General features: G+C 44.9%; 1 protein-coding gene and 1 long non-coding RNA gene across 2 annotated transcripts in view; one reads left to right on the plus strand and one right to left on the minus strand.

Annotated features, from left to right (window-relative positions):
* Positions 1-20,969, minus strand: part of LOC138647118 (uncharacterized) — a 28,329-nt gene extending 7,360 nt beyond the window's left edge. Inside the window, exon 1 of the long non-coding RNA XR_011314884.1 lies at positions 20,860-20,969. This is a non-coding gene — a long non-coding RNA (uncharacterized lncRNA). The remainder of the gene's footprint in view (positions 1-20,859) is intronic.
* Positions 10,903-17,150, plus strand: LOC138647753 (uncharacterized). Its single transcript, XM_069737006.1, has 2 exons — positions 10,903-13,054; positions 17,019-17,150. Exon 1 carries the CDS (start codon positions 10,992-10,994, stop codon positions 12,408-12,410), a length of 1,419 nt encoding a protein of 472 aa, XP_069593107.1. The 5' UTR covers positions 10,903-10,991; the 3' UTR covers positions 12,411-13,054; positions 17,019-17,150.
* Positions 20,970-25,748: the final 4,779 nt, after the last annotated feature.

Consider the following 25,748-nt stretch of genomic DNA (forward strand, 5'->3'; position numbering starts at 1 on the left):
AAATGCAGACTTTGATGGAATGCTCTGTGGGCGTCACGTTGCGTTTGCAGAGCCCCTGATGTGGCTTAACAGTAGAAACCCCCCACAAGTGACCCCATTTTGGAAACTAGACCCCGAAAGGAACTTATCTAGATGTGTGGTGAGCACTTTGAACCCCCAAGTGCTTCACAGAAGTTTATAATGCAGAGCCGTGAAAATAATAAATACGTTTTCTTTCCTCAAAAATAATTATTTAGCCCAGAATTTTTTAATTTTCCCAAGGGTAACAGGAGAAATTTGACCCCAATATTTGTTGTCCAGTTTCTCCTGAGTACGGTGATACCCCATATGTGGGGGTAAACTACTGTTTGGGCACATGCCGGGGCTCGGAATTGAAGTAGTGACGTTTTGAAATGCAGACTTTGATGGAATGCTCTGCGGGCGTCACGTTGCATTTGCAGAGCCCCTGATGTGGCTAAACAGTAGAAACCCCCCACAAGTGACCCCATTTTGGAAACTAGACCCCGAAAGGAACTTATCTAGATGTGTGGTGAGCACTTTGAACCCCCAAGTGCTTCATAGAAGTATATAATGCAGAGCCGTGAAAATAATAAATACGTTTTCTTTCCTCAAAAATAATTATTTAGCCCAGAATTTTTTATTTTCCCAAGGGTTACAGGAGAAATTGGACCCCAAAAGTTGTTGTTCAGTTTCTCCTGAGTACGCTGATACCCCATGTGTGGAGGTAAACCACTGTTTGGGCACACGTCGGGGCTCAGAAGGGAAGTAGTGACTTTTGAAATGCAGACTTTGATGGAATGGTCTGCGGGCGCCACGTTGCATTTGCAGAGCCCCTGGTGTGCCTAAACAGTAGAAACCCCCCACATGTGACCCCATTTTAGAAACTAGACCCCCCAAGGAACTTATCTAGATATGTGGTGAGCACTTTGAACCCCCAAGTGCTTCACAGACGTTTACAACGTAGAGCCGTGAAAATAAAAAATCATTTTTCTTTCCTCAAAAATGATGTTTTAGCAAGCATTTTTTTATTTTCACAAGGGTAACAGGAGAAATTGGACCCCAGTAATTGTTGCGCAGTTTATCCTGAGTATGCTGGTACCCCATATGTGGGGGTAAACCACTGTTTGGGCACACGTCAGGGCTCGGAATTGAGGGAGCACCATTTGACTTTTTGAATACGAGATTGGCTGGAATCAATGGTGGCGCCATGTTGCGTTTGGAGACCCCTGATGTGCCTAAACAGTGGAAACCCCTCAATTCTACCTCCAACACTAACGCCAACACACCCCTAACCCTAATCCCAACTGTAGCCATAACCCTAATCACAACCCTAATTCCAACCTAACCCTAAGGTTATGTGCCCACGTTGCGGATTCGTGTGAGATTTTTCAGCATCATTTTTGAAAAATCCGCGGGTAAAAGGCACTGCGTTTTACCTGCGGATTTTCCGCGGATTTCCAGTGTTTTTTGTGCGGATTTCACCTGCGGATTCCTATTGAGGAACAGGTGTAAAACGCTGCGGAATCCGCACAAAGAATTGACATGCTGCGGAAAATACAACGCAGCGTTTCCGCGCGGTATCTTCCGCACCATGGGCACAGCGGATTTGGTTTTCCATATGTTTACATGGTACTGTACACCTGATGGAACACTGCTGCGGATCCGCAGCAATATCCGCACCGTGTGCACATGGCCTAATTCTAAAGGTATGTGCACACGCTGCGGAAAACGCTGCGGATCCGCAGCAGTTTCCCATGAGTTTACAGTTCAATGTAAACCTATGGGAAACAAAAATCGCTGTACACATGCTATGGAAAAACTGCACGGAAACGCAGCGGTTTACATTCTGCAGCATGTCACTTCTTTGTGCGGATTCCGCAGCGGTTTTACAACTGCTCAAATAGAAAATTGCAGTTGTAAAACCGCAGTGAAATGCGCAGAAAAAACGCGGTAAATCCGCCATAAATCCGCAGCGGTTTAGCACTGCGGATTTATCAAATCCACAGCGGAAAAATCCGCAGAGGACCAGAATACGTGTGCACATACCGAAACCCTAACCCTAACCCTAGCCCTAACCCTACCCCTAACCCTAGCCCTAGCCCTAACCCTACCCCTACCCCTAACCCTAACCCTAACCCTACCCCTAACCCTACCCCTAACCCTAACCCTACCCCTAACCCTACCCCTAACCCTAGCCCTAACCCTAACCCTACCCCTAACCCTACCCCTAACCCTACCCCTAACCTTACCCCTAACCCTACCCCTAACCCTAACCCTATTCTAACATTAGTGGAAAAAAAAAATTCTTTATTTTTTTATTGTCCCTACCTATGGGGGTGACAAAGGGGGGGGTTCATTTATTATTTTTTTTATTTTGATCACTGAGATATAATCTATCTCAGTGATCAAAATGCACTTTGGAACGAATCTGCCGGCCGGCAGATTCGGCGGGCGCACTGCGAATGCGCCCGCCATTTTGGAAGATGGTGGCGCCCGGGGAGAAGACGGACGGACCCCGGCAGGATCGGTAAGTATGATGGGGGGGATCGGAGCATGGGGGGGGTGAATCAGAGCGCGGGAGGGGTGGAACGGAGCACGGGGGGTAGAACGGAGCACGGGGGGGTGGAACGGAGCACGGGGGGGTGGATCGGAGTGCGGGGGGGTGATTGGAGCATGGGAGGGTGATTGAAGCATGGGGGGAGCGGACAAGAGCACGGGGGGAGCGGAGCACAGGACGGAGGGGAGCCGGAACAGTGTACCGGACAGATCGGGGGGTTGGGGGGCGATCGGTAGGGTGGGGTGGGGGCACATTAGTATTTTCAGCCATGGCCGATGATATTGCAGCATCGGCCAGGGCTGGATTGTAATATTTCACCAGTTATAATAGGTGAAATATTACAAATCGCTCTGATTGGCAGTTTCACTTTCAACAGCCAATCAGAGCGATCGTAGCCATGAGGGGGTGAAGCCACCCCCCCTGGGCTAAACTACCACTCCCCCTGTCCCTGCAGATCGGGTGAAATGGGAGTTAACCCTTTCACCTGATCTGCAGGGACGCGATCTTTCCATGACGCCACATAGGCGTCATGGGTCGGATTGGCACCGACTTTCATGACGCCTACGTGGCGTCAAAGGTCGGGAAGGGGTTAAATGGCGGAAAAAATTGGCGTGGGCTCCCGCGCAATTTTCTCCGCCAGAGTAGTAAAGCCAGTGACTGAGGGCAGATATTAATAGCCTGGAGAGGGTCCATGGTTATTGCCCCCCCCCCCCCCCCGGCTAAAAACACCTGCCCCCAGCCACCCCAGAAAAGGCACATCTGGAAGATGCGCCTATTCTGGCAATTGGCCACTCTCTTCCCATTCCCGTGTAGCGGTGGGATATGGGGTAATGAAGGGTTAATGCCACCTTGCTATTGTAAGGTGACATTAAGCCAAATTAATAATGGAGAGGCGTCAATTATGACACTTATCCATTATTAATCCAATTGTAGTAAAGGGTTAAAAAAAACACAAACACATTATTACAAAGTATTTTAATGAAATAAACACAAAGGTTGTAATATTTTATTCTACGTTCAATCCATCTGAAGACCCTTGCTCTGTAACAAAGAAAAAATAATAAACCAACAATATACATACCTTCCGAAGATCTGTAACGTCCCACGATGTAAATCCATCTGAAGGGGTTAAAATATTTTACAGCCAGGAGCTCTGCTAATGCAGCGGTGCTCGTGGCTGCAAAACCCCGGGGAATGAAGGTAAAGTAGGTCAATGACCTATATTTACCTTCATTCGCGGTGATGCGCCCTCTGCTGGTTGTCCCTCGAGCGTGGGAACTTTCCTAGAAAGCTCCCAGGCTCGAGTTCATATGAGGACAACCAGCAGAGGGCGCCTCACCGCGAATGAAGGTAAATATAGGTCATTGACCTACTTTACCTTCATTCCCCGGGGTTTTTGCAGCCACGAGCACCGCTGCATTAGCAGAGCTCCTGGCTGTAAAATATTTTAACCCCTTCAGATGGATTTACATCGTGGGACGTTACAGATCTTCGGAAGGTATGTATATTGTTGGTTTATTATTTTTTCTTTGTTACAGAGCGAGGGTCTTCAGATGGATTGCGCGTAGAATAAAATATTACAACAACCTTTGTGTTTATTTCATTAAAATACTTTGTAATAATGTGTTTGTGTTTTTTTTTAACCCTTTACTACAATTGGATTAATAATGGATAGGTGTCATAACTGACGCCTCTCCATTATTAATTTGGCTTAATGTCACCTTACAATAGCAAGGTGGCATTAACACTTCATTACCCCATATCCCACCGCTACACGGGAATGGGAAGAGAGTGGCCAAGTGCCAGAATAGGCGCATCCTACAAATGTGCCTTTTCTGGGGTGGCTTGGGGCAGATGTTTTTAGCCAGGGGGGGGGCCAATAACCATGGACCCTCTCCAGGCTATTAATATCTGCCCTCAGTCACTGGCTTTACTACTCTGGTGGAGAAAATTGCGCGAGAGCCCACGCCAATTTTTTCTGCCATTTAACCCTTTAATGTAATAGCTAGAACAGCCAAATTTTGCACATACACACTACTAACATTAGTAGTGTGGAATATGCAAAAAAAATGGGGATATGAGATGGTTTACTGTATGTAAACCATGTCTCATATCATGTCGGGTTTAGGAAGGAGATAGCAAAAGCCGGCAATTGTATTACCGGCTTTAAAGCTATCTATCTCTGTATGAAATAATAATATATATACATATATGTGTCTCACTGACATATATATATATATATATACCTATTCTATGTGTACACATTTATTCTACCTATTCTACTGTAAGCTGTCAGTGTGATTTTACTGTACACCGCACTGAATTGCCGGCTTTTCTCTCTAACACCACTGCGTATTTCTCGCAAGTCACACTGCTGGTCCGTGTGTAATCCGTATTTTTCTGGCTTCCATAGACTTTCATTGGCGATTTATTTGCGCTATACGGTGACAAACGTAGCATGCCGCGATTTTCTACGGCCGTAGAAAGCCGTATAATACAGATCTGTAAAATACGGCAGTTAGGAGCAGGGGCATAGAGAATAATTGGGCCGTGTGTAATGCGTGTTTTACGGACGTATTTTATGCGCTCATACGTCTGTAAAACTCGCTAGTGTGACGCCGGCCGTAGAGCGTGAGCACACGTTGCAAGTTCCATTGCGGATTTTTCCGGCGCAAATTCTGTAGAATCCGCAGGTAAAAATGACCGGCATTTTACCTGCGGGTTTTCTGCGGATTTTGGCAGTGCTTGTGCAGATTTCGCCTGCGTTTTTACACCTGCAGATTCCTATAATGGAATAGGTGTAAAATGCTGCAGATTCCGCACAAAGAATTGACATGCTGTGGAAAATAATCCGCTACGGTTCTGCGCTGAATTTTCCGCAGCATGTGCACTGCGGATTTAGTTTTCCATAGGTTTACGTGGTACTGTACAACGCATGGAAAACTGCTGCGGATCCGCAGCCAAATCCGCTGTGGATCCGCAGCCAAATCCGCAACGTGTGCACATTCCCTTAGAGGAATAGAGTGACATTTCATCTCAAGATGAGGTGGAAGAATATAAAAGTTATTCAGGGACAGAGCAGGATGATGAGGAGACTGATACAGATGAGCAAGATAAAGATAACACCTATTAGTGGGACAAAGATAAAAAGACGGAATATGTTGGTGCTGTAAAAATACAATTAAAATTATTATTAAAAGACCAAGGGGAGCATTATAGCATTACCCAAAACACCAAGTGCTGGCCAATAGTCACCTTCTTCGTGATATTCAATGTGGGTGGTATCAATTCACAAGTGATTTTCCTCGGAATCAACTGGGACCACTAAATGGAAGAATTTACCTGAAAACATAGGCTAATGAACTGGTGAGTAGAGAGCTACGTCAAAGAAGTCTGAAGACTAGTGGAATCCCCTTTAGCCTGCAAGTCCGGCTGAAAAGATTTAATCCCAAAGATGATCGAGAAAAATTCTGGAGTGGTCAAGCCAGTCTCTAGACATGAACCCAATAGAAAATCTTTGGAAGGAGCTGAAGCTCAATGTTGCCCAATGACAGTCACGAAACCTGAAAGATCTGCAGGAGATCTGTATGGAGGATGGGGCCACAATCCCTGCTGCAATGTGTGGAAACTTGGTCAAGAAATACAGGAAACGTCTGACCTCTGTAACGGTAAACAAAGGTTTCTGTACCAAATATTAAGTCCTGTTTTTTTATTGTATCAAATACTAATTTCATGCAATAAAATGCAAATTAATTATGTAAAAGTCATACAATGGGATTTTCTGTTTTTTTTATGTTTAGATTCTGTCTCTCACAGTTGAAGTGTACCTACGATAAAGATTAAAGACCTCTCCATTCTTTATAGGTGGGAAAACTTGCAAAATCAGCAGTGCATCAAATACGTATTTTCCCCACTGTATGTCATGAAAACTGGGTGCTATTTGGCGGTAGTAGAGACATTTGGTACTTTTTGTTTGAATATGGTTATTACCGTAAATGTTTTTTTCAGCATCTGATTTTGTGCGCTCTCTTTTAATACATCATTATGAAGGTCAATAATTTTGAGATAATTACATATTATAGATGGTTTTCACTGTTATAACACATTTTTAGAATTTAAACTTTTTTAGAAAGGATAAAGAGAAATAACGTGGTATAGTGAGAGAATTCCAACAGTCACACAAAAGAGCTAGTAAAGTTCATTTGAATAGATTTATCACTAACCACTTTCTTCTAAAAAAGTTTTGCATCCATGTTTTTTCTATATAATTTTAAACACGCAACCTTCTCCAAAAAAAAAATAAAAAGGCTTCTGGTGGGTGCACACAATCAGTAAACACTTTGGGTTGGATGCTGCATACTTGTGCAGTGTCCAACCCGCAGAGTCCAGATGTTACAGCATAGTGGATGGGATTTCAAGAAATCCCATGTCCACTATGCATGCACCAACGCCTGCAGATCACCTGTGGAGATGGACATGCGGCGCGTCTCTCCAGATGTTAATTTCTCTTGCGGAGACACAAGTCTCCACATGATAAATTTTACCCATACAATGTATTGGATGCAATGAATCTGCATGGTTCAGTGAACACATGTGGATTTACCTGCATCAATAGCCAGCAGCGCTTTGGGCGCATATGCTGCGTCCAAAGCGTTTGCCAATTCCTGAAAGTCTGCACAAACCCTAACTCACCTTACCAATCCCTACTTTATTCTATCCAGGTACCCTGTCGGTGATTGTGGTTCATATTCTGACAAAGATAGGCATGTAACTATCATTGGCCAGTCATCAGAGGTAGCTAACTTATCTCACAGAGGTCATGGCAGTTCAGCCCGGCTGGGAATGGAGCCTCAGTGTCCAGACGTAACCTCGATGACATCGCCGCCGGTTACTGAGTCTGCTCTCGCACCAGTTCAGTCACCAGTGGTTCTTAGCCTGGATGGTCACATTTTGGCACCATCCAGGTTGAAAACTGTTTTTTCCCCAGACGCAGAAAACGGCGTTGGATAGAACGACAGAGAGGTGAGGGAAATTGTTGTTTTTTCTTTTTGTTTTCTTACAGAAGACAAGGAATTCAGTGGAATTAGGTGCTAGGTGTGTATAATTGTGTTTGTTAGTTTTAAATAAAAAGGTAAATGTGTGTTTTGTTTTATTTCTAATAAAGGACATTATTCTGGCTGTGTGTTTATTTACCATGTAACTAAAGGATTAGTAACCTGCCTTATCCATTACTAAGCCATGGGCTTGATGTCACCTGACAATACAAAGGTGACATCAACCCCACAAATATGAACCCCACATGCCACAGCTACAAGGCAAGTGGGAAAAGCCGGGCAAAGCATCAGAATTGGCGCATCTTACAGATGTGCCTTTTCTGGGCAGCTACAGGCTGCTATTTTTAGGCTGGGGGGCCAATATCCATGGCCCCTTACCAGCCTGAGAGTACCAGCCCCTAGCAGTCTGCTTTAGCATGGCTGGTTGTCAAAAAATGATGGGGACCCCATGCCGTTTTTAAAGTTATTTATTTAAATAATTTAAAAAACAGCTTAGGGACCCCTCTATTCTTGATAACCAGCCTTGTTGAAGCTGACAGCTGAGGGTTGCAGCCCCCAGCTGTGCGTTTTCCTGGCTGGTTATCAAAAATACAGGGGAACCTCTGCCATTTTTCTTTTAATTATTTATTTACAGCGCAGGAGCCAGTAATGAATACACTCATCAGCTGCTCCTGCTCTCACTGTTATTAGTGGCAGCAGGTGTCTGATAATGGGAATTGTAGTCCCATCCGCTGACACCAGTGACCTGAGGTAAACTTTATACCTCGGATCACAGCTGAGCGCTCACGCTGTCTTTTGAGAGCGTGGGAACCGCGGGTCTCTGACCTGCAGGAGTGACTTCACCACCGATCAGAAGCGGTGTTTGCCGTGCTGTCATGCACATGACAGCGTGGCAAACACTGCATGTTCGGGCCCCCCATTCAAGTGAATGGGGTTCGGGTCCGGGTACTGTTCATGTACCCTAACCCAAACTTTTTGTAATTGTTCGGCCGAACGCATCAGACCCAAACATCCAGGTGTCCGCCCATCTCTAATAGACAGCTCCCCACTGCCTAACTGCAAGCAGCCGGCTGTCAATCAGTATGACGTCGCCAGACCCGAAGAAGAGCTGCTCTGTTGACATGAGGTCAAATGAAGCAGGAGTATCACCAGCAAGTACAGTCTGTGACTACTCCAAGTCTGGAGTGATCGGTGTCGGGCATAACAGGCAGGTAGCTAGCAACTATCTGCATGTAAGGTCTTATCACCAGAGAAAAAAAGCAAAGTCCTGGTTAACACCTTTAAATACATGCATATTTACAACGGTCCCAGAGATTTTGATTGGAAATGTGCTTCTACTAACACTTTTTTAATGATGTTCATTTCTTATGTTATTATTGTTGTAAGCTTTATTTTTTATGTAATTGTCAATTTTTATTGAAAATAAACATTTCCAAAGTGATTAACATATAACATGAACATCGACATTCTCTTATAGAACACAATGTCAAACAATAAATTGTCAAATCAATGAACCAGTAGTATGTTGCCGACATTATATTAGGTGGCATTATAACGAATGATATACCAGCAGAATGTTCTACCATTGTATACATAAATCGGTATACTCAAAAGTGGGGGACCATCCAAACAGACACCAGTCAGGACATTAACAAGGGGGGGTATCTGAAAATCAGAAAGAGGAGATCGGGAGTGGCTATGTAGCCTGGAGAATCGGGTTCATGTATTTATTGAGGCCACAAAAAAGTCCAGAGGAAACCAGATAGAATCAAATCTATCAATCGTGTCATTATACAGGGCTGCGTGGTATTCAAAATTTCTAATATAATTAATTCTGGCAAATAAGTCAAGTGTAGATGGGGGAGAAGTTTGCTTCCAATGGGACGCCACCAAACATCTGGCAGCCGTCAAGATGTGTAAGAGGAGCATCGGATGCAATATGCCAGTGTGACCCCGGCCAAAGATCGATCCTCCCGAAAGGTTGCATCTCCAGCAGAGGGGAGAGATAGACGGGTCCAGCCTATGTAAGACATCAGGTGTGTGATACCAGGAATGAAGGATCTTGTACTAGTTTTCTTTATATGTGACACAAGATGCCAATATAGCTGCTCTCAACCTGACAAGTCCCCAATCTACATCAGTCAAGGCTTTTCCCAAATATCTCTTGTATACTTTATTTTATGATAAATAATTGCATTAATTGAATATTTTTATCCTTTTTTTTTTAACTAAGGCAATATTTCCATGTGCGGAAGTCCCCCCTTTTTCCAACTGTGTTTTTACTGTAAGGTGTCGGTGCCAAAAAATTCAGTAACAATCTGCTCTGATTATTGCACCTTTCTAGCATTTTTAATATGTTTTCTCATTTTTTGTGATGTGTTTTTAATGCAGATTTTACACAGTGGTTTTTTAATGCTTATTTTTATACAAATTTTCAGGCATTTTTTCAGGCATATGGGTATGTTCACAAGGAGTCATTTTAAAGTGGATTTTTAGGCTGAAAAATCAACATAAAAATTAAACATCACAAATTGGATTTTAAGGAGTTTGTGAGTATGGGGAGATTGTTTTTTATTTTTTTTATTCAGTACTCCAGTTTGGAGCATTTTTTAAAGTGTCAAAAATTAACATGTTGCTTCCATTTACATGTGGAAAAAAGTAGCACCATGTGCAGTGTACTGGAATTCCATCATTGAAACCAATGGGAAGCTTTTTCAAAGAGCATTTTAAGCAGTTATTGATGTGATTTTTTTGGAGCAGATTCTGTTTGAATTTGCCTTACAAACAAAAAACGCGGAAAAACTCACAGTGCAACAGCAGCTTTAAATACAAAGTGGCCAAGAGTTTTCATGAAATCACATCCACTTTGTCTGAAATGTGAAAAGTAACAGAACAAAAAAACATATTGGAAATAAGGCAACGTTTACATTACCTGGGAACATGGTCTAAAAGAAGAAAAACAGATCATTTATTGGCATTGCTTTGTGAACCATAAATAAAAAATCCATCCCAAAGCCATGATTAAATGTGATGTGAAAACAGCCATGAAGTAGATTGCTTCCTTATTTATGCAGTACACATTGTACGGGAGCACAACATGCAGGGTGGCATGAAAGACACATAATATTCACATAAGTTAGAAATGGTAGAGAAAAAACTTTTCTTTACACTTCAAATTTTTTTTTCAATCCAATTTCTTTCTTACTTATTTGTCTATAAATATATTAGCACTTTTCTTGATTTTAATACATTAAGATTGTGTTATAATGGGGGGCGTGTCCGGATGCCGAGCTGAGCAGACGTGTGGTGAGGGAGCTCCTGCCATCTTCCAGCTATAAATAGCATAATATCACCCTGCATCACCGGGTTCCACAGTCAGCATGGGGCCTAGGAAACCTAGAAACACACAGCAACCAGCGGTGGACCAGCCAGCGCAGCGGACAGCTCTGGACACCTTCCTGGGCCTTGAACAGGTCCAGGGAGATACTCAGGCACCATCTTTACAGAGGCAGGTCGGTGAGGAGGGGGTTTCCTGGCGTGACACTCTGCATCAGGACAGCATTCAGGAGGCAGATGGCTGCGGGGAGGAGGAGGAGATCTCCCCCTCTACATCGGGGGAAGAGCCGTGCACAGAAGGAGCTGAACTTCATGGAGACCAGACCAGCACCGCTGCTGACAGCAGCCACGAGGTGAGGGGGAGGAGGGATGTGGGGCCCCCCTTCCTACACCCGTCTTATCAGCTCACACAAACAAACAGCTCCTCTTCACATCAGGAGGCCCATGGACGGAATATTACACAGGACACTGCCTATAACCAACCCCATCAGGGACACTACTCCTCTCATCATCCACATTCTTCAGTTAACTATCCTCCTAACTCACAGCCTGTTGGCAGCTTCAGGGGGCCTCCCCCTCCCTCCCAAGACTGGCAGTCTATTCTGGCATCCCTACCATCTAAAGAGGACTTTAAGATCCTTATCAGTGAGGTCAAAGACATATGCAGGGCAGAAATAGCCAATGTAAGACAAGATTTACAACACTTAAATGGGAGGATAGAAGCCCTAGAAGAGGAACATGACTCCACAAGAAAACACATGACAGAAATTCACCAGCTAGTGTCCTCACAACAAAAAGTGATGGAGGAAATGCAGTCCCACTTAGAGGATTTGGACAATAGAGGACGCAGATGCAACATTCGTGTGAAAGGAGTGCCTGAGGTAGAGGACTCTGAATCTCCTGATCTGATCCTGCAGGACATCTTTAATAACATTCTGGGTGCACCTTCAACCAATATAACTAAGTTGGACAGAGCACATAGGGCGCTACAGCCTAAGAACATGTCTACTCAACCCCGAGATATTATATGCTGTGTTCACGACTTTACTACTAAAGAATTGATCATGTCCAAAGCCAGGACCCGGAACCAGATCCCCTCATTTCGGGGAACAGAGGTTCAGCTCTTTCCAGATCTCTCCCGTATTACCCTGCAGAAGCGGAGACACCTCAGGCCCCTGTTGTTAATACTCCAGGAACACCAAATTAAATATAGATGGGGGTTCCCATTTGCCCTGACAGCCAGGAAGGATGGAAAGTCTGCGTCTCTGCGCACCCCTGCTGATGTGACATCCTTCTGTACAACCCTAGAGATCCCAGCGGTTGACATTCCGCCATGGGTCCTGCATGTCCCTGGGGCTCCCCCTCCGCCGGTGTGGAGCAAGATGGGGAGAGGAAGGCGCGGGGCGCGTGGGGGAGGTGGGGGGAGGGGTGGCTGCGCCCCGTCTTCCCCCCGTGCCCGTTGACTTGACTCTTAGTTTAGGCTTGTTTAGAACGGGCCGCGTACTCTCTTTTTCCCTAAGTCCCCCTTTCTGATTGGCCCCTCTGCTTTTTGGCCTGCGACGCTGGAAATGGGACATCCAAACCCCGCCGAGGGATGGATACAGTGCTGCCCCTGTGTGTCTGGAGCCGCATCATTTACTGAAACAATTGAAGCAGGTCACCCGGGAAGGCGGGTGGCGGGGGCTCCACCAGGGCCACTTCGGTTGCTTCTCAGTTGCCCCTTTCTTCACGTTGGAGGGGCGGCTGGCTGGTGATGGACTGGTTCTCTCGGATTCGGAGACTTCCACCTATCCTAGGGCTTCCCTGGGATTGATATTGAGACCTACTATTTCTACCACTCTGGCCCTCCGAGCCAAGAGTGGGTTTCCTCAGGGGATCCCTCTCCGGATTAAACCCCGGGTATTGTTCTCAATTGTTCTTCTATGTTTTTTCACTTTTTGGATATGTAATTTACTAACTGAGTGTCTATGTCTTCCCTTTTCCCTGCTGTTTTTATCCTACCCAACCATCCAAATTTCGTTTTCACCCTCGGTTCGATCCTTGACAGCCTTCATCTGGTGGACCAGCCGCGCTGAGATAACCTCTATGTTAACCTACACCTTCAAAGGTAACCTGCACTACATTCCACTCAATACAACTAAGATGACACGTATTGTATCTATTAACGTGCGGGGTCTTAATTCTCCCCGCAAGAGGAAATTGCTGTTACAGGAGCTGCGCTCCACTAGGGCAGATGTGGCCTTTATCCAAGAGACCCACTTTGACTCTACAGGCTCATTTAAGTTTGCCGCCCACTTATTTCCCCAACAATACCTAGCAAGCACGAATTCTAAAAAAGGGGGGGTTGCAATCCTGATTGCAAAAAACTGCCCCATACAAGTCACTGGAAATCACTCTGACCCTAAGGGACATTACGTGATCCTAGAGGCACAGGTGGGGGGCTCTCCTCATATTCTCGCTAACATTTATGCCCCGAATGAGGGACAGATTCGCTTTTTGAGGGGGGTATTCTCACTAGTGGGGGGGCTTCCCCGCGCGGCAACGATAGTGGGTGGGGATTTCAATCTTCCATTCTCTGAAACATTTGACAGGCTCTCTCTCGGGGGGTTGCCGCCCTCTGACTCTGTAAAGAAGCTGTCTTTGGGCTTCCGGAGGATTATAAGATCTGAGGCTCTCTTTGACGCATGGAGGGTGGCACACCCTGGAGAGAGGGCCTTCACCTTCTTTTCGCACCCACACCGGACCCATACCAGGATCGATTACTTCTTTGTAAACTCTGCTATTCTTAAGAGGCTGGGGGGGGTGGAACTGGGCTCCATTACTTGGTCAGATCATGCTCCTGTGATCATGGAACTTGAGGGAACCCACTCACGACCTAGATTTTGCCACTGGCGCTTAAATGAATCTCTACTCAAGGACCCGGAAGTTAGGGCCTCACTGCATAAGCAACTGGAGGAATTCTTCCAGCTCAATACGGGCTCGGTCTCCTCCCTGGGAGTTCTGTGGGAAGCACATAAGGCGGTGATGAGGGGCCATTGTATTAGGGAGGGCGCCAGGGCCAAGAGATCCGCAGGGGTCCAGAGGGCACATTTGACTTCTCAATTAAAGCTTCATGAGAGGAAACTCGCTGAATCTCCCTCTCTGGCCGCTTTGAAAGAGGTGGTCAGACTAAGGGAAAAATTTAAAGATCTGGCGGTGGCGGGGGCGGAGAAGCTGCTAACTTTCTCTAGACAGAAATTCTATGAAAGGGGCAATAGGGCACATACCCTCCTGGCACGCCAGCTGAAGGAACGCTCCGCGGCTTCATGTCCTCAGGCCTTACGGGACGCTGCAGGGGTGACGCACTATCACCCTGATGCCATAGCTGACATTTTTTATAATTTCTACAAAAAACTGTACAATCTCGGTCCCCCATCGGCTGATGGTTCCCAGGGTTCAGGGGCTATTGGAGACTATCTTGCTACCTTAGATCTCCCCTCACTACCTAGTGAGGCGATTGAATCTTTAAATAGCGCAGTATCCCCCGAAGAGGTAGAGGAGGTTTTGGAGTCCCTACCCATGGGAAAATCACCTGGCCCTGATGGTCTGACGTATTTTTACTATAAGACATTCGCCAAAACACTTCTTCCTCACATGACCTCGGTATTTAACTCCTTCTTGCAAGGCGACCCAATCCCGTCCACAATGCTACATTCCCACCTCATCCTCCTTCCAAAGCCGCCTAGGGACCCCTTGGACTGTGCAAACTATAGGCCAATAGCCCTTTTGAATTCGGATTTGAAGGTGTTCACCAAGCTGCTGGCCTCCAGACTTAATAAATGGCTACCCTCGATTATTCATAAAGACCAAGTGGGCTTTATTCCATGCCGTCAGGGGGGTGATAACACTAGGAGGGTTGTCGACTTGGTGGACATCTCGAACCGAAAGAAATTGTAAACATTAGTACGGAGCCTCGACGCCGAGAAGGCTTTCGATCGCCTCTCCTGGCCATTCCTTTTTAGTACGATGCGGGTCTTTGGCATTTCTGGGGGATTTTTGTCCGCGCTGAGATCCCTATATAACCACCCTACAGCGGCCATAAAACTTCCTCTCTGTACATCTAAACCATTCACTATATCGAATGGCACCAGGCAGGGGTGCCCTTTGTCGCCTCTTCTGTTTGCCCTTTGCATAGAGCCCCTGGCAGCGTCCATACGACGGGACCCCAATATCTCTGGGGTGATGGTTGGGAGTAAATCTTTTAAGATCGCACTATTTGCGGATGATGTTCTATTGACGCTTACTAATCTCCACGTGTCCCTTCCGAACCTCATGAGGGCTTTGAGGAGATACGGGGACCTATCTGGATATAAAATCAATTCCAGCAAAACGGAGGCTATGCCGCTGAACATCCCCCCTGAGGTATGGGACCATCTACGCCTGAATTTTAAATTCAGGTGGAAACAGGATGCTGTGAAATATTTGGGGGTGAATATTACGTCCTCATACGAGACCCTCTACAAACTAAATTTCCCCTCCCTCTTTAAAGAATCAAAAGCCCGCCTAACTAAATGGCAATCACTTCCTCTCTCGTGGATGGGTCGGATAGCGGCGGTAAAAATGAGTCTTTTACCCAGATTGATCTACGCCTTTGAGACCCTCCCAGTTGGAGTTCCGGTCTCGGAACTGAAGTCCCTTCAGGCGGCTATTATTAGGTTCATATGGCAACAAAAGCGCCATAGAGTGGCTAAGGAGGTTCTCACAGCTCATAAGACCAGGGGAGGGCTTTCTGTGCCAAATATTCTTAAATACTACTGGGCTACACACCTGAGGAGAATCCCCTGCTGGACGTCCCTATGGGCCTACAGCAGGTGGAATGAAATAGAGAAATTATGGCTTGCCCCAATACACCCTAACTCTCTTTTATGGTCGCCAGCACAATGTAAGTCCTTTCCACCCCTTCTAGGCCCCATGCAGTCCACTTGTGACATTTGGAACACCTGCACACGGAGATTCGCCCTCATGTCACCTTGCTCCCCCCTGGTGTCCTTCATCTATCATCCACAGCTCCCAGGCAGTTTAGAATCTCCTATGGTTCACCCTTGGCTTAAAGCAGGCCTATTTAGATTTGCGGACATTATAGACAGGGAGACCATGGAGATTCACTCCTTTGATTATCTTAAGCAACATTTCTTGATTTCCAACAGGGAATTCTTTCAATACCTACAAATTAGAGATTTTGCTAACTCCCTATATGGTAAAGCGGGGGCTTCTATCCCCACGGATTTCGAGAAAATTTGCAGGAGAGGTGTGAACACCAGGGGTCTGATTTCAGAAATTTACAACATTTTATCGGATCCACAGGATGGGTCTGGTGAATCTTTTCTATATATGTGCAAGTGGGAGGCCGCCTTGGAGCGGTGTATTTCTCCCCGAGAGTGGTCTGTCATTTGGAGGAATGCCGCAAAATCATCAGTGTGTACTCTCTATAAAGAAAATATATATAAGATACTAATGCACTGGTATCACACTCCAGAGTTTCTGCATGGACTGAATCCCTCTATCCCTCCCTCCTGTTGGAGATGTGGGGGAAGCACTGGGTCTCTTGTCCACATATTTTGGTCATGCCCAAAAATTGTGCCCTTTTGGGGTCAGGTTAAGTCCCTCATAGATAAGGTATTGCATGCAGACATAGAACTAAACCCGCTAGTGCTTCTCCTGGGTCACGGGGCGCCGGGTATGGGCAAACTTTCCAATAGATTATTGCAACATATCCTAACGGCGGGCAGATGCCTGATTGCGTGTCTTTGGAGACAGCCGAGTCCCCCTTCGCTTCAGATCCTCCTTGGACGGATCATGGATGTCAGAAGGATGGAACACCTTACAGCCTTACTAAATGACTCGGTGGTGCGCTTCCAGGCTATATGGTCCCCGTGGGATTATTATGCAGCGGGATCCGACCTGTAGTGCGACTGAGTTCGGATTTGATTAATCAATTTAACTGAGGTTTTTCCCTTTTTTTTTCCCCCTCTCTCTTTCCTCCCTTCCCTCTACCCCTTATTGTCTTGTCTTTGTCATTTACGTCTTTGTAGAATTAAGGTCATTGATGGCCTTATATCGTCTACATTGTTTATATCGTTTACTGTTCATGCATTCTATACAGAAACTAAATGCTTGTAAGACCCTGTTTTGTTCTAAAATGTTTAATAAAATAAAAATTTTATGGTTAAAAAAAAAAAAAAAAGATTGTGTTATAATTACACAGTCCTAGGGTCCTTTATAGATCCCCAATTGTAACTCGTCGAGTACTTGGTGGGTTCCTGATATTGCAGATTTTCTGCACCTTACTTGCGTTTTTCATCTGTGTTTTTGTTACGTTTTCGATTGATAAGTCTCCTTTATAAAAAGCTAACTTATATTTGACACTTTGTGGTGTTTGGCTTTGACAAAATATTATTGACACAGTCATGTGGATTATATGTGTTTTTTATCTGAATTTTCAGCATCTACCGTATATACTCGAGTATAAGCCGAGATTTTCAGCCCATTTTTTTGGGCGGAAAGTCCCCCTCTCGGCTTATACTCGAGTCATACCCAGGGGTCGGCAGGGGAGGGGGAGCGGGGGCTGTCTAATTATACTCACCTGCTCCTGGCGCGGTCTCTGCAGGTGCCTGGCTCCCCGGTGCCCCAGCTTCTTCCTGTACTGAGCGGTCCCATGGTACCACTCATTACAGTAATGAATGTGCTGCTCCACCTCCCATAGGGGTGGAGCCGCATATTCATTACTGTAATGAGCGGTAACGGTGACCGCTCACTACAGGAAGAAGCTTCGGCGCCGGGGAAGCAGGGACTGCACCGCGCCAGAAGCAGGTGAGTATAACGGGGAGGGGAGCACTGCGCGATATTCACCTGCTCCTCATTCCGGGCACCGCTCCGTCTTCAGCGTATTCTGCAATGATGCTCAGGTCAGAGGGTGCGATGCCGTGGTTAGTGCGCGCCCTCTGCCTGAACGTCAGTGCTGAAGATACTGAAGATGGAGCAGGGCCAGAACAAAGTCAGGTGAATATTGAAAGTGCCGGGGGCCTGAGTGACGGAGAGGTGAGTATGTGATTTTTTTTTTATCGCAGCAACAGCAAATGGGGCAAGTGTCTGTATGGAGCATCTTATGGGGCTATAATGTTTGTGCAGCACTATATGGGGCAAGTGTCTGTATGGGGCCATAATCAATGTTTGTGCAGCACTATATGGGGCAAATGTCTGTATGGGGCCATAATCAACATTTGTGCAGCATTATATGGGGCAAGTGTCTGTATGGAGCATCTTATGGGGCCATAATAAACGTTTGTGCAGTACTATATGGGGCAAGTGTCTGTATGGAGCATCTTATGGGGCCATAATCAACATTTGTGCAGCACTATATGGGGCAAAAATCTTTATGGAGCATCTTATGGGGCCATAATTAACGTTTTTGCTGCACTATATGGGGCAAGTGTCTGTATGGAGCATCTTATGGGGCCATAATCAGGATTTGTGCAGCACTATATGGGGCAAATATCTTTATGGAGCATCTTATGGGGCCATAATCAACATTTGTGCAGCATTATATTGGGCAAATGTGACTATGGAGCATCTTATGGGGCCATTATTAACCTTTATGCAGGATTATATGGGGCATATTTTAATATGGAGCATATTATGGGGCCATCATAAACTGTATGGAGCATTATATGGGGCTCCTGATTAAATATGGATATTCAAAAACACTTAACCTACTGATGTCTCAATTAATTTTACTTTTATTGGTGTCTATTTTTATTTTTGACATTTACCGGTAGCTGCTGCATTTACCACCCTAGGCTTATACTCGAGTCATTAAGTTTTCCCAGTTTTTTGTGGCAAAATTAGGGGGGGTCGGCTTATACTCGGGTCAGCTTATACTCGAGTATATACGGTAATTCAAGTCTATGGGGAAAATCCAGACATAAAACTCAGCGTAACCGCAAGAGAAAGTGACACGTTCCGGTCTTGAAACATGAGTTTACGCTGATTAAAAAAAAAGAAAGTATGGTGGGCTTAAGATTTCTATAAATCCCACCCATTTTGCTGTAAATGTAGTTTTTTTGTGCAGCAAAAATAAGAAGAATCACAAAATCATCAAAGAAATTCCCAGCAGCCCAAGACCCTGTTAGTCATATAGCAAAAGTTAAGTAGGAGAGGCACTGAAGACAAATGCCCCTTAATTGCATTGGAAGTCATTAAATGCTGTTCAAAAATAGAAAAATAGGGGCGACTTTATTGATAAACACCATTGCTCTGGCTTGTACACTGTGCCCAGTTTTGTCTCTAATCACCAGTGAGATAAAATACTAATATAAATATGTTTTTAGTTTACACGGCTGCATTGTAGTTCAGCTTGTTCATACTAAGCAGTAATAATATTTGATTAAACAATTTGTTCCTACATTTGCTACACTTGCAGTATACAATGTAACAATGGTATCACTGATACTTCTATTAAACATACATTTTTCGCAGGGAGGACTTTGTTTGGGAACATTCCATTATCATAAAAGCCGTATTATCATAATATTTAATATATAAATATATAATTATGCACGACCTCATAGTGCAACATGTTTTGTCCGATCGCGCTCGGACCAATGTTACGCTATGAGGTCATGCATTTTTTTTCTTAGACAGTGTTTGTCCGAGACTGACATCTGAGTGCAGTCCGATTTCCGTGCACTGACACAATGGAGAAGATGGAGACATTTTTTTTTTACCATCTTCTCCTCATCTGAGGGAATCAGGTCACACTATGATACCACTCTGATCACCCTCTAATCAGAGTGTCAATAGCATAATTGATCTGATTTTTATGTATGACAGAATATACGCTCATCAGCACTTAACTCAAAGTGAAGTCATATTGCTAGAAGAACGAACACCCACCAATCCTGAGAATGAAGGGGCTGCAGCCCTGATGTAGCACTGCATCCCCATCACTGGTTTTCTCAGAACAACCATGTCCTAGCTGCCCACTGTGCAAGTCTAAAAAGGGAACGCAGCGTGACACTATTACTACATCTCCTACATCCCCTACATCCTCAGGATCAAGGGCACCAGAGTTTAGACCCCAATTAGTTATAAAATAACTTTATAATAAATTTATGTGCAGAATTTATATTTGAAATATATAAGTGCTGTGAAATATGTTGGTGCTGTAGAAATAAAAAAATATTATTATATTTCTAATTGTAAATCACTACAGTTTATGTACATGGTATAAAAAGATATACCCCAAGAAAATGCAATGTAAATATTATATTCAATATAAATATTCCACCAATACATTTTTGTTCTTACAGCCATAAATAATCTCACTAATAATAATTAGTGATGAGTGAGTATACTCGTTGCTCGGGTTTCACAGAGCACGCTCGGGTGACCTCCGAGTATTTGTTAGTGTTCGGAGATTTCGTTTTCATCATGGCAGCTGAATGATTTACAGCTATTAGCCAGCCTGAGTACATGTGGGGGTTGCCTGGTTGCTAGGGAATCCCCACATGTAATCAAGCTGGCTAATAGATGAAAATCATTCAGCTGAGGTGAAGAAAACGTAATCTCCGAGCAGTCATAAATACTCGGAGACCACCTGAGCGTGCTCAGGAAAACCCAAGCAACGAGTACACTCGCTGATCACTAGTAACAATCACCTATCGCCCATGTAATGCAATTATCATTTCCTGCAGACTCAATCCTTTCATTATGAAAGGTTCAGTAGGACTACAAAAAAATCTATGTGGTCCTGCCCAGGTTCTATTAAGGAGACTGTATGGGGTGACAATGGAGTCAAGTGCATGTTCCCTAAAAGACATGTCATAAGTAACATATTGTGAAGAAAGATAAAAGAATTTTTCAGCAAATACTTACCAAGTGGAATAAACACCAACCAAAGTGGAAATACAGCACTAAATGTTACGACTCTCCATTTTATATTCCCTGGTTGCATGGATATTTTATGTAAAATGCACCGCACCCTTGAACCTGCTTAACATGAAAAACTAATTTTGTTCTAGGTCATCCACTTTGCAGAATTGTTAGCGTGCTGAGTGGGCACTTATGTGGAAGTATCTAACTCATCCTCCATAAATAGAATAGAAGAAAAAGAAATGTCTGGTTTATAAGGTTTAATTTACAAAAAGTAAATGGATGATTGTCATTGCTTACGCTGGCTGTACACTAAATATTGTAGATTATATTCTTCTTGTTGGCGCCTTTCCAAGCCATGAACGAATTTGACAGATAGCAACTAAAGGAAGCTTCTACGTCTGTGGAAAAGTTGTTCAGCCATGTTCATTGTCTTGGCAAGTGCTGTTGTTGGAAACTAAGTAATCCATGCCAAATGTAATCTCCGCATCCCATCAGTAGATGCTTAAAACAGGTTACAGATCTCAGGACATCGATTGGTGATTTGTCATTTTGTTATTCAAAACGACAGCCTTCACAGACACACCATAAATGCCATGTTGTTAAAAAAAATGACCATCACAAATACTGTTTTTAAGAGCAGCTTTGTTGAAGTGTTGAATAACAGTAATAGAGGATCTGCCCAAATAAAATGGATTTAAATACTTTGTAAAACAAAATCCCTGAGCTTCCCTCATCCTGCCTCTTTTTTTCCATTTTGTGCTGTGTCGCTTCATTGCAGAGATATTCACTTTTAGTTTTAGAGCACAGTATGTGAAATCTCTGCTTGTAGTCCAACTGGGCGTTTCTTCATAGTCTAGTCTGAGCAATATACCTTGCATTCACTGTTCCTTCTCAGATGCTGTAAGTCACAGCTCAGCAGTTGATCTAGCAGTCTATCAGTCTCAGATGCTACTGAACTGTGTGTAATAATTATACCACGGAATCTGATAGAATGGGATAAAGCCAGTCTGAGAGCAAAGTTGCGGCAAAAGATGTATTTACTCAAAACAGAAATGTAAACAGAACTAACAAAGATACTTCTGTAATTGTAATGAGGTCGGGTCCTCAGCTCTTTATAGAAAACCACAGCAAACTGAGTAGCGGGGCACGACCGCTAATATGAACCAGTCCACAAGGAAATGACGTGGAAGCAAACAAGTCACTTAAACGAGGAAGTCCAATAAAGTTATTAGCGCGAATGCACACAGTACTTAAAGGGAACCTGTCACCCCGAAAATCGCTGGTGAGGTAATCCCACCGGCATCAGGGGCTTATCTACAGCATTCTGTAATGCTGTAGATAAGCCCCCGATGTTACCTGAAAAAGGAGAAAAAGACGTTAGATTATACTCACCCAGGGGCGGTCCCGCTGCTGGTCAGGTCGGATGGGCGTCTCCGGTCCGCTCCGGCGCCTCCTATCTTCTTTCCATGACGTCCTCTTCTGATCTTCAGCAACGGCTCCAGCGCAGGCGTACTTTGCTCTGCCCTGTTGAGGGCAGACAAAGTACTGCAGTGCGCAGGCGCCGGGCCTCTGACCTTTCGGGCGCCTGTGCACTGCAGTACTATCCTCTGCCCTCAAGAGGGCAGAGCAAAGTACGCCTGCGCCAGAGCCGTGGCTGAAGATCAGAAGAGGACGTCATGGAAAGAAGATAGGAGGCGCCGGAGCGGACCGGAGACGCCCATCCGACCTGACCAGCAGCGGGACCACCCCTGGGTGAGTATAATCTAACGTCTTTTTCTCCTTTTTCAGGTAACATCGGGGGCTTATCTACAGCATTACAGAATGCTGCAGATAAGCCCCTGATGCCGGTGGGATTACCTCACCCGCGATTTTCGGGGTGACAGGTTCCCTTTAAATGATGAAGACCAGCAAAACTTGATCACACGTGTGCACAGTACTTGTTAGTAGGAGTCCAATAATTCACAGATGGTGCGTTGTGTGAATAACATCCTGGAAAAGAGAGGACAAGGGGAGAAATATGGAAAGCGCTATCTAGGTGTAGTAGATGAGCAGATCTTTCTTGGAGAAGAAAGCACAGCTTGAATCTTGTTCACCTGGTGTGGTTGTGCAAAGAGGCACAACACTGGGAAAAGTTTTGCAAACAAAGGAGATCCTTCCACTGGTGTGCTTCCCATCGCAGCAGTTCCAGAGACGAGAGGTAGCTGAATGGGGTGAGGCAGACCACCGAGTAGTGAGCAGCAGAAGCAGGGAGCTCACCAGACCACAGGCAGAAGCTCAGGAGCCAGTAGCACAAAATACTCAGGCACAGAAGAACACATGACCCGTACTTAAATAATCAGGACAGACAGGAAGTTCCATGACAGAGAGGGATCTGTTGTGAATTCTGTTGTCAAGCTCCCTCCTGTGGTCATGAATGGTACTTCGGCTGGTTCTGTCCATGGGCTTCCTCTGGTGGTTGTGAGTGGGGCTGCGGCTTCTGAGGTTCCTTCCACAGGTGACGAGGTTAATTCGTTAGCTGGCTGCTCTATTTAACTCCACTTAGATCTTTGCTCCATGCCACCTGTCAATGTTCCAGTATTGGTCTAGTTCGCTCCTGGATCGTTCTTGTGACCTGTCTTCCCAGCAGAAGCTAAGTTCCTGCCTGTTTTTCTCTGGTTTGCTATTTTTCTGTCCAGCTTGCTATTTTGATTTTTGTCTTGCTTGCTGGAAGCTCTGGGACGCAGAGGGAGTGCCTCCGCACCGTGAGTCGGTGCGGAGAGTCTTTTTGCGCCCTCTGCGTGGTCTTTTTTGTAGTTTTTGTGCTGACCGCAAAGTTACCTTTCCTATCCTCTGTCTGTTCAGTAAGTCGGGCCTCACTTTGCTTAATCTATTTCATCTCTGTGTTTGTAATTTTCATCTTAACTCACAGTCATTATATGTGGGGGGCTGCCTTTTCCTTTGGGGAATTTCTCTGAGGCAAGGTAGGCTTTATTTTTCTATCTTTAGGGCTAGCCAGTTCCTTAGGCTGTGACGAGTTGCATAGGGAGCGTTAGGAGCAATCCACGGCTATTTCTAGTGTGTGTGATAGGATTAGGGATTGCGGTCAGCAGAGTTCCCACGTCTCAGAGCTTGTCCTGTATTATTAGTAACTATAAGGTCATTCCGTGTGCTCTTAACCACCAGGTCCATTATTGTCCTTACCACCAGGACATAACAGTACAGGTGGCCCAAAGTATTAATGCATCTCAATAGAGGGATAAGAGAAGTTCTGAGACCATTTTTTTTTCTTTGCAGTGTGTTTTGTCTCTCTTTTCCCCTTTACCTCTGGGTGGTTCAGGATACAGGTGTAGATATGGACATTCAAGGTCTGTGCTCTTGTATGAATAATCTCACTGCAAGGGTACAAAACATTCAAGATTTTGTGGTTCAGAATCCGATGTTAGAGCCTAGGATTCCTATTCCTGATTTGTTTTTTGGGGATAGATCTAAGTTTCTGAATTTCAAAAATAATTGTAAATTGTTTCTTGCTTTGAAACCTCGCTCCTCAGGTGACCCTGTTCAACAAGTGAAAATCATTATTTCTTTGTTACGTGGCGACCCTCAAGACTGGGCATTTTCCCTTGCGCCAGGAGATCCGGCATTGCGTGATGTTGATGCATTTTTTCTGGCGCTTGGATTGCTTTATGATGAACCAAATTCAGTTGATCAGGCAGAGAAAATCTTGCTGGCTCTGTGTCAGGGTCAGGATGAGGTAGAGATATATTGTCAGAAGTTTAGGAAGTGGTCTGTGCTCACTCAGTGGAATGAATGTGCCCTGGCGGCAATTTTCAGAGAGGGTTTCTCTGAAGCCCTTAAGGATGTCATGGTGGGATATCCCATGCCTGCTGGTCTGAATGAGTCTATGTCTTTGGCCATTCAGATCGATCGACGCTTGCGTGAGCGTAAAGCTGTGCACCATTTGGCGGTATTATCTGAGCATAGACCTGAGCCTATGCAGTGTGATAGGACTTTGGCCAGAGTTGAACGGCAAAAACACAGACGTCGGAATGGGCTGTGTTTTTACTGTGGTGATTCCACTCATGCTATCTCCGATTGTCCTAAGCGCTCTAAGCGTTTCGCTAGGCCTGCCACCATTGGTACGGTACAGTCGAAATTTCTTTTGTCCGTTACTCTGATTTGCTCTTTGTCATCCTATTCTGTTATGGCATTTGTGGATTCTGGCGCTGCCCTGAATTTGATGGACTTGGAGTTTGCTAGGCGCTGTGGTTTTTTCTTGGAGCCCTTGCAGTATCCTATTCCATTGAGAGGAATTGATGCTACGCCTTTGGCCAAGAATAAGCCTCAGTACTGGAACCAATTAACCATGTGCATGGCTCCTGCACATCAGGAGGATATTCGCTTTTTGGTGTTGCATAATCTGCATGATGTGGTCGTTTTGGGGTTGCCATGGCTACAGGTCCATAATCCAGTATTGGATTGGAAATCTATGTCTGTGTCCAGCTGGGGTTGTCAGGGGGTACATGGTGATGTTCCATTTTTGTCTATTTCGTCATCCACCCCTTCTGAAGTCTCGGAGTTTTTGTCGGATTACCGGGATGTATTTGATGAGCCCAAATCCAGTGCCCTACCTCCTCATAGGGATTGCGATTGTGCTATCAATTTGATTCCTGGTAGTAAGTTTCCTAAGGGCCGACTGTTCAATTTATCTGTGCCAGAACACGCCGCTATGCGGAGTTATGTAAAGGAATCCTTGGAGAAGGGTCATATTCGCCCGTCGTCGTCACCATTGGGAGCAGGGTTCTTTTTTGTGGCCAAGAAGGATGGTTCTTTGAGACCTTGTATTGATTACCACCTTCTTAATAAGATCAGTCAAATTTCAGTACCCTTTGCCGCTGCTGTCTGATTTATTT

This window comes from Ranitomeya imitator, chromosome 8 (assembly GCF_032444005.1).
Source record: "Ranitomeya imitator isolate aRanImi1 chromosome 8, aRanImi1.pri, whole genome shotgun sequence".
Lineage (NCBI taxonomy): Eukaryota > Metazoa > Chordata > Amphibia > Anura > Dendrobatidae > Ranitomeya > Ranitomeya imitator.